Source organism: Aptenodytes patagonicus, chromosome 25, assembly GCF_965638725.1.
Source record: "Aptenodytes patagonicus chromosome 25, bAptPat1.pri.cur, whole genome shotgun sequence".
Lineage (NCBI taxonomy): Eukaryota > Metazoa > Chordata > Aves > Sphenisciformes > Spheniscidae > Aptenodytes > Aptenodytes patagonicus.
In genome coordinates this window covers 3,881,188-3,890,900 of record NC_134973.1, presented here as the reverse complement: position 1 = coordinate 3,890,900, position 9,713 = coordinate 3,881,188, and the positions used below count along the sequence as shown (strand labels likewise).

Below are 9,713 nucleotides of genomic sequence, written 5' to 3'. Positions count from 1 at the left end.
TGAGTACGTGACCTTTGCTCGGTCACCGCGCCGGCTGCCGCTTGGGTTTCCTGAGGTGGTCTTCAGTGGCTGCGCCGCTGTTAAGGCCTGCCTTCCACTTTTTACCGCTCGTGCTGTAAAACCAGCTCAGAAAGGAGGGTTTTGTGCGTTTCTGTCGCCCCACGCTCTCTCCCGGGTTGTTTTAACCTGTCAGGCTGCCTCTCAGCCTAAGCTACAGCGGCGTAAGTCAGCAGCGCTGAGGAGGGCTCCTGTCTGAGGAAGTAACAGGCTGGAGCCGGCGGGAGACCGGGCTCTGGGCCTTCGCTTCTGCTCTGGAGGCGGGAGTGAGCGCCTTCCCCGGCCCCGCAACCTGCCGCTGCTGGACTGAGCCCGCCTGCAGGCGGGAAAGCGCCGCCGGCGGCTCGGCGGGGCGGGAGGCGGGGGGGGGGGAGCCCGGAGGGGGCGCGGGGCTGGGAGCGCTGCGGGCCCGGAGGAACGGTGAGTGCGGGGCGGGCGGCAGCGGCCCCTCCGCGGCGGCTTCCCGTCAGGGGAGACGGGACGGCCGCGGCGGAAGTGACGCGCGGGACCGGCCCGGCGGCTCCTGCCGGCACCCGTAGCCGCTGAGGCGGCGGCGGCTGCCCGCGCCGGCCCCGCCCCAGGAAGCGACGCGTTGGCGGCGGTGACGTTCCACCGGCGGCCGGGCGGCGCAGGGAGCCATGGCGGCCCCGCTGGCGGCTGCGGGCGGCGGGGCGGCGGCGGCGGCGGCGGCGGGGAGGGGGGGGCGCGGGCGAGGGCCGGCGCTGCGCGAGGGGGCGCGGGTGTCGGTGCTGTGCCTGGCCTGGTACGGGCTGAGCGCCGGCGGGAACGTGGTGAACAAGCTGCTGCTCGGCGGCTTCCCGCGGCCCGTCACCGTCTCGCTCTTCCACATCCTGGGGCTGTGCGGGCTCCTGCCGCCGCTGCTGCGCGCCTGGCGGGTGCCGCCCGCCGGCCCGGCCCAGCTGCCGCCCCGCGCCTACCCCCGCTACATCCTGCCCCTCGCCTTCGGCAAGTACTTCGCCTCCGTCTCCGCGCACGTCTCGCTCTGGAGGGTCCCGGTCTCCTACGCGCACACAGGTGAGGCCCGGTGTGTGCGGGGAGCGGGGGGCGCCCGGTGGGGTGTCCTTATGCCCGGTGCGGGCGCCTGGTGGGGTGTCCCAGCGCCGGTTCTGTGCTCGTACGGGGGCCCGGTGCAGTGACCTGAAGCCCCGTGCGTGCTCGTACGGGGGCCCGGCGCGGTGTCCCGGTCTCCGCTGCGTGCTCGTACGGGGGCCCGGCGCGGTGTCCCGGTCTCCGCTGCGTGCTCGTACGGGGGCCCGGCGCGGTGTCCCGGTCTCCGCTGCGTGCTCGTACGGGGGCCCGGCGCGGTGTCCCGGTCTCCGCTGCGTGCTTGTGTGGGGGCCCGGTGCATGCTTGTGCCCGGTGCAGTGACCTGAAGCCCGGTGGGTGCTCATGCGGGTGTCCGGTGCGGTGTCCCAGAGCACCGAGAACCAGCCCGTGTTTGTACGAGGACCCGGCACGGTGACGAGGAGGGGTGACCCAGTGTGGGCTGAGGTTATGGCTTTGGTGGGACCGGACCTGAGCCCCTCCTCCATCCCCAGCGCTCACCCTCTGCCGATGGCGGTTAACGGAGTTGGCCCAAGCTTCGCATCCCCACCGACATTTTCTTTCCGTTCTCAGTAAAAGCGACGATGCCAATATGGGTGGTTCTTCTTTCGCGGATCATAATGAAGGAAAAGCAGACGACGAAGGTGCGGACAGGTTTGCTGAGGTTTCTTCTCTTGGTGGTGTTTGTGGTGCGCTCCGCTGGCTGGGGTCAGGAAAGCTCAGGCTTTGGTTAGCTGGGTGAATTTTGTGATTGAAATTAGATTATGCAGATTTTACAAGTTCCTTTTCCTTTTATTGTGAATGTTAAGAAAACACGTCTAAACATTGAGCAAGGTGATGCTCTCTGATACGCTGGAGTTGTTGTAGTGTGTATTGTGGTCACTTAATTTCCTCAAACTACAGTAGCATAAAAGTTGATCCCTGGTTCTGTTGCTTTATTCTTCCTTCTCCTTCCCTCCCCAAATCGGTGGTATGTGTAAACTCAGTTGAAATGAAAATTCCTAGAAGATTTAAACTATTCCTCTCTCTTCCTCGTTCAGGTGTACTTGTCTCTGATCCCCATAATAACTGGTGTCCTGTTGGCCACCGTCACGGAACTTTCCTTTGACATGTGGGGACTCATCAGTGCGCTTGCTGCTACTCTGTGTTTTTCACTTCAGAACATCTTCTCAAAGAAGGTAACAGTTTTGCTCTTCATACCATCGGTCAGTCGCATCATCCTTTAGCAGGACAGTGTGTGTTTCCCAGTACATATATATATATTTTTTTTTAAGTTGACTTTATAGTCAAAGGAACCCAAAGTAGCGGTTGGCTATTTTGTATGCCTGTTCTCTACAGCTCTTCCTACCTGTTGAAGCTGTTACACTGAAAATTGGGCAGAACTCAGAGCTTATCCTGAGCCTTTTCTTTACTGCTCGGCATGGATTTTTTTTTTTTTCTGCTGACAGTTCGATAGTGCTTGAATTTAACCATTCATTTGAAAGCTTTTAATGTATCTTGCTGTATCAAATCCTTTCTCTGTAGTGAATGAGTCGGTGTCAACACCAGGCACTCCTTGAAATCTTAGAAACAAAGTTAAAATGTACGTCTTGAATCTACTTAGCTACGAAATGATTTCTGGTTTGTACAGCATTTTAACTGTATTACTATGTTGTTAATGCTAAGAGTCACCGCTCAAGAAACCACTGTTTTTCAAATGGGCATCTGTTTTTCTTTGGTCATCCTTATAGGAAATTCACACTATAACAGTGTTTACTTATTTTCATAATTTATCTTTCATCTAAAGCTGTTATTGTTACATGGCTCCTGCATCTCCCCTGGTAACGTGGGCAGTAGCTGAAGAAAGGCTGTTTAATGATGTTTTTTTGTCAGGTGTTAAGAGATTCCCGAATACATCATCTTCGGTTGCTGAACATACTTGGGTGCCATGCTGTGTTCTTCATGATCCCAACGTGGGTTTTGGTAGATCTTTCTTCCTTCTTAGTAGAGAATGACTTGGTAAGTGTTGTATTTGGGAAACTGTTCGCTATTAAGAAAGAAAAGAGGGAGGAAAAAAAAACCCAAAACAACAACCACCACCACCCACACCAAAAAAGTGCACTGATATGTTTCAGTGTAGTTCCTCATCAGCATGGAAAGAACTGTTGTGAAATACCTGCAAATTGTTTCACAAAACAATATAAAAAAAATAAGCGTAGTGTTTATTGTGAGAATTCATGTCAGGGTTAGGAGAGGTAGCTTATGTGACAGCGTAAATCTCAGGAATTAGTAGCTGGAGACAGGAACAAAGGCACCCAGAATGCGCGTTACGAGTATGTAGCGAGGTTTTCTCAGCGTTGGTAGTTGCGTAATGTAAGGTACTTGGGTGCCTCTTTAGAGTGAAGTTGCAGGTGTTCTTCCTATCAAAGGCAGGTAAGAAGTGACTCAAGTTGTATTTGTGTTTCTTTGTCTCTTATCTGAAACCTGAGATAGGTTTGGTTTTTTTTTCTTGTAATGTTTGTCTTTATAACAGAGCACGATGTCACATTGGTCCTGGACCTTGATGCTGCTTATAATCAGTGGATTCTGTAATTTTGCCCAGAATGTCATTGCCTTCAGTATTCTTAACCTGATCAGCCCACTAAGTTACTCTGTCGCAAATGCCACAAAAAGAATCATGGTCATCACGGTGTCCCTTATAATGCTTCGCAATCCGGTTACGAGCACCAACGTCCTTGGAATGATGACAGCTATCTTAGGGGTCTTCTTATATAACAAGGTAAGGTTTTGAAACAGTCTAGGAGCTTTGAATGATTTTTGTTTGTACAACAAGTTAACAGCTAGCAGAACGAGAATGTAGAATGCGTGGCATAAAACTTCACTGCAGAGGAGGTACGTCTATCACCTCAGCGAAGTACTCGGGTGCTTGGGTCAGGCCAGCTGTTACGTCTCTAACAAACTTAAATTTTGATCTCAGTATTTTCTTGAAAAATGAAGATTGGGAAGGAACTCACTCAAATCTCTTGAGCAAAAGAGCAGCTTACTGATTTGGCGTATGAGAGGAATGAGGTTTTTATTAGGAGTCATTAATATTTTAAGACTCTAACAGGCATAGATAGTAGTGTAATTGTAAAACTGTATGCTTTTTTCCTAGGTGTATGAATATGTTAGGCGATATCTAAGAAAAACATTCTTTCTTTCTTTCTTCCCCAGACAAAATATGATGCAAACCAAGAAGCAAAGAAGCAGCTACTTCCAGTTACAACTGGAGACCTTGTGAATTTGGACCGGCATCGAAACACTCCTGAAAAGTCTCAGAACGGACTTACGGCATTTGCACAGCATGGAGACTATCAGTATGGTCGAACCAATATCTTAACAGACCACTTCCAGTATAATCGGCAAAACTATCCAACTACCTACAACTTAAATCGTTTTGATATATAGAATCCTGGCAAACAGGTATAGACTCTGATATCAAAGTGTCCCCAACATTATCAGAAACTTTTAGTACATCCATGAATGTAAAGCCATTTTATTGTACAGTTTTTGCAGAAGGGAAGATGCATGTGTAGTGAAAGCAGTACAGACCCTCAACTTCTGCTAAGCAGATCTTTAAACATGAAACAGCTAGATCTGACACTGGAACTAAATGCACAGTGTAGCTCTTGTACAGAGATTCTGGTGAAGTGCACGTACAAAACTTCAGAGTAAAATATCTGCTGTCATTGCTCCTTTTCAGTCTGCCAACTGAGTATTCTTTTGGCAGCTAAATTCTGGCCAGTATTGTGTCTCCACGCCGGTAGCGTCACCTTTAATTTGTTCTCTGATGTGTTCTAATGATACTTAGATGAAACTTTCAGAAAGAAGTGAAACTAAGGCGTACTTCTGGTTATCAGGATTTGTCTGTCTGAGGAGGATTGACTTATGTATATCAGTTGCAGATGGGTAGACCTGAATTCATCTCGAGCAACTACGAAACTTCATGTGGGTGTTAATTACTTTTGTGCCTATGCCTTTGGTTTTTGATGACAAACCAGAAGTGTTTCTGAAAGAGCAGACAGTAGAAAGATTGATCTCTTCAAGAAGCGTACTTCAGGCGTAGAGAAACAGAATTCTCTGAAATGACTGTTGTCCCAGTCACTGTAGATAACAAGCAAACAGAGCTTGAGATCGCAATTGTTTTCTGAATAATGTAGTCCTGTAACTTCAGACATCGCTCTTCCTTGGCAATACAGAAAACACCTTCACAAATAAAGTGTTTGGAATAAGACGATTTTTTTTTTTTACTTGCTCCACACCTGTTCTTACAGAACTCCTTTGTTGCTTTAGAAATTGTAAGGTTTAAGGTGTTTTCTTCTCAGTTTTATGCATAAATTATGCTTTCTTATATGATTCATATATTATGAATGCATTAATTTGAATAATCATCGTTCTTAATTGTTTCTTAAGTCTATCTTTTTAGCCCCTAATTGTTTTTCTTAAGTTTCTTAATTACTGCTGTTGGAGTTGCTGTGTGCATTTAGCCTGACTTCCACTTTCTGCTGAAAAGAAGTTGAATTTGGTATCCTGCTCTGTTCCTGCAACTCCCCTAGCTCAAATAGTAAATCGTTAAGAAAAAATTATTTGAATCAGCAGTAAATAACTTGTCTTTAAGAAGAACTGATTCAGTTAGTGTAAACGAACGTGCTTAATTCTAGACAAGCTGGTGGTTGTGCGTCAGATACTGCATTTGTGCATGAAAGGAATGAAACGAGTTGAACTTGGGTTTCACTGAATCGGATTGCTATTGTTACTACTTTAGCAAAAGAACATTTTAGGGGCCTTCTTTCCTTAACAGAAAAGCTGTTGTACAGTGAGATTTTTGATAGCATAAGTTTTATGTTTTTACTAGAGAGGTATTAGATACCAGTGACAAAGTTTAGGGTGTGGTGCAGAACACTCCCTCCACTTATTTATTGCTTTAAAAATGACCATTTCCGTGATGTGAGATGATGATTTGGGTCCTTTCTGGGTAATAAAGAATTTATTTTTAAGTGCAAAGTCAACCTGATCTTATTCTTTCAGCAGACTGCGGAGGTAGTTACGTAGACAGCCTTCCACCATACAGTCCAAAAGAGGATATGGTCCTTCTGAAACTTCAGAGATGGGTTAAATATGCCGCTAATGTTTGTGAGCGGGACTTCGTTCACTTGACTGGAGTTGAATCTGTTCCTGCTCGCTTAGAACTTGGGCTTTTAGTTTAGAAAATCTAAATAAATTATTCCCTAACCTGGGTTAACAAGAACAAAACAATGAGGAAAAGCATTCTTTCAGATGAAATTGCTTTTGCCTCTTCCAGTATTAATTTATGTATAATTGTTTCTTTTTAATATGGGAAAGTGCAAAATGTGTATTTCTAAGGCTCACTTCCCAATATTTAAGTGCTTTTACATACACGTAAAAAGGATTGTGTGGGCTCTGGATTTGGATTAGGTGCTGGCTCTGCAAAACACTGATTTGAGGATGAGATATTTAGGCTGAGATTTGTAGGAGGGGCTGAAGTTCTCCAGCTGTAAAGTGTTAGACTCCCGCAAATGCTTATTTGTGTTCTTTGTGCCTCAGTTTCCCATTTGGAAAATGGAGATGATTCTTCCCTACTTTGTAGGGGGGTGAAATACCAGAAGAAGGTAGCAGTGGGGGTCCCAGGGAGGTACAGGCATACTATGAGTTCATCTCTACATCTTCTGGTATGTCTGCCGCTGTACCATCTTCATATAACTTGAACTGTTACTTGGAATAAAGCTCTGCATACTTTATTCACGGATCGGAGGCTTTATTAAATATCTTTAGATGGTTTCCTTTTAAAGAACACAACCAGACCTTTTTTGCAACTGTTCTCAGAGAAAGCTTGCGCTGCACGCTTATTGTGGCAGGTCTTTAGCTCAGCTTTTTCTGTCGAGAGTATGGTCGCAGTTGAGGGCTTTCTGTTGAAAATACCTTGTCCCAAATTGCGGTCTGGGCTTGTGGCCTCACTGTGTCTCTGAGACAGAACTACTGTACTTGCAGAGCAAAAAGGGACTGACCCAAAATGAGGATATCATCCGTTTAGGGCCCGGAGAGTGAATCTCTTCCCTGGAGACTGCGTGACAGTGTTCCTGCTCTTCTAGTTCAGGTCTGTGGTCAACAGGGGTAATTTTGTACGGTAGAACATATAATTAAAGCGGTTAAGTGAATCGGTTACAAGAGGTGGTTTTGCTGAGCACCTGAATCCGAGTCCTTAAGCAATATTGCCCGCATTCAGGTAAAGGAAGTTTCTGATACTGTTGTAATATATATTTTAATCCTGGACCGCTGTGAGATTTTGTTTGGCAAGGTGAAACATTTGTTTTAACACGGTTTGTAAATTAATGACGTATTTAACTCTGTACATAGGTCTGTAGAAAGTATGGAAACACTGGAATAAAAAGGGCATATCTAGACAATCGTGTATAATGACCCTGTTATTAAATCAAAGTGAAGGGGGTTGGTTTGGGTTTTTTTTTCCTTGCAGGAAGCTTTGGGAGTGCCATACGTTAGTAGTAATGGCCACTCGTGAGAAATTGGATTAATGTTTCGCGGTATGGGTGTGATACCTTACCGGATGGTTCCGTAGACTGAAACTACGACGATTTGGATACCGTAACGAGTGTTAGGACACTAGTCGCTGGTATCCTTAGAAATGTTTTGATTTCTGTTGTGCATTTCTAACGTACATGTAAATACATCACAAAATTGGGAAATTCTTCCTGAAACAGTCCTGGATGGTTCTAGAAACACCAGTGTGAAAGAAATCAATCTCTCCCCACTGCGTGTGGGTTTTCTGTTGATAGCTCCGTAGAGTATTTGGTGCTCTTTGAAGATCTCTTGAAAATATTTCCCTTGCAGATTCAATTTTAGTACCCAGTAGTGATTAGAGCATCTTTATCATCTGGTAAAATGCTTGTGGTTTTTTAAGTACCTGAATGCTAAATAAAATGGAGGCGATACTTAGACTTTGTAGGTGTACAGTGATTTGTAGAAATAGTGTTGGTAATTTGGGGTCAACTCATGATGATTCCTGAAGCTCAAGACCTTTTGTGTGTTCAAACCCACATTTTTCTGATGTAGCATTTTGCAGCAGAAGGAACTTCTGCCATGTAGCTATTTGTGAAAAAGGTGCAATATAAATAAAGGGAAAGTTTTGTTTTTCTAAGGCTTCCATTTCTGAACCGTGTTGTAAGCTGATAAAAATAATTCTGGAATATCTTTGTGGTGATGGTACAGGCTGGTAAAACAGAAATTTGTTAATCCTGAGATCACAGGTGTACGATACAATCACAATATGTAGATATGCAAGTGCAAATATGCAGGTGGCAGCCACTGCCCAGCTTTTTTTTTTTGGTTGGTTTTTTTTTTTTTATGTTGGTACTCTATAAATCAATGTGAATATGGGTGGTTTTACCAAAAAACCCCCGCGCTCCTTACTGTACGAAATCTGGCACTTAAGCAAATGAACACTTTTGTATTGTTTTCCCGTTCTTATCCCAACTCTGTCGTTCTGTGAAGTTCTGGATGTTACTCAGCCGGATTGTCTGCGACGCACCCCTCCAGCCTGTCGATACTGCTGCTGAAGCTGGGATCCCTAATGGGCTGATGGGAAGAAACCACCCTGGTGACTTCCGGGTACCGGGACTCTTTCCTGTCGAAAATAAATCGGGCATTCAGATGGGTTTTGGCGGACGCCTCTGTCAGGTAACTGTAGCTTTTGGGGCAGTTTGTGGATAAACCGTTGCTGCGTGCTGAGGAACGTGGCAGCCTGGACGGTGACTGCGTCGGCTCTCAACGTGCAAAGCAGTAACGTTTGTGTTGGGATGGAAGGCGGCAGCAGGAATTTTGAAAAGTTTCTTATTTTTGAGTATGAGCTAAGATTTGAACTTAATCTGGTCTTCTGGGATCTGTGCTAATTTCCAGGACTGCCGAGTGATGTTGAATCATGATCAGAGTCTGTATCTGATTTTTTTTTTTTGTTGGTGTTCATTTGTTATTTGGATACATGGAAACACACATCTTTCTGAGTTTTTATATTCTGTAGATAATATAGCGGGGTCTTTGTGGTATGTCTTGTTAAGAATAAAAAGTTCTGCCTTTTTGTGAGGATGTCTGTGTTATCTGTGTGACTTGAAATCCTGTCAAGTGTAATTTAATGCCTGAAACTTAACATAGCGATTACAGCTCCAGGTGAGCGTTAGGATGCTCAGGGTTTGCTTTTGGCCTCTTACGATTCCCGGATGATTGCTTGTAGATTCAGTTTTCCTAAAATTTTAAGACACCAAAATTATTTGGGCCCCACTTTGAGTTTTGATGTCTAGTTCTCATATAAATGGTCCTCAAGCGTTTTTGTGGGGTTTTTTGAATCGTCTAAGTAGAGGGAGTTGAGCTATTTCGGCCGTGCCCTGTACCTCTTGACAAGGGTGTGAAGCTGATCAGATCAGTACCTGGCTTTTGAGGGAATGTTTTCCTGAATCCAGCAGGTATGTGGTGTATTTTTAATCCCATTTTGAAAGACAGTGGAGTATCAGGTGCCAAAGGGAAGTTAAAGTAAGAACCAGAAA

General features: G+C 45.7%; 1 protein-coding gene across 1 annotated transcript; it reads left to right on the top strand.

Annotated features, from left to right (window-relative positions):
- The first annotated feature begins 695 nt into the window (after positions 1 to 695).
- SLC35E1 (solute carrier family 35 member E1) lies at positions 696 to 9,258 on the top strand. The gene is made up of 6 exons (XM_076359097.1): positions 696 to 1,092; positions 1,696 to 1,766; positions 2,163 to 2,300; positions 2,995 to 3,120; positions 3,635 to 3,880; positions 4,315 to 9,258. Exons 1-6 carry the CDS (start codon positions 696 to 698, stop codon positions 4,546 to 4,548), a joined length of 1,212 nt encoding a protein of 403 aa, XP_076215212.1. The 3' UTR covers positions 4,549 to 9,258.
- Positions 9,259 to 9,713: the final 455 nt, after the last annotated feature.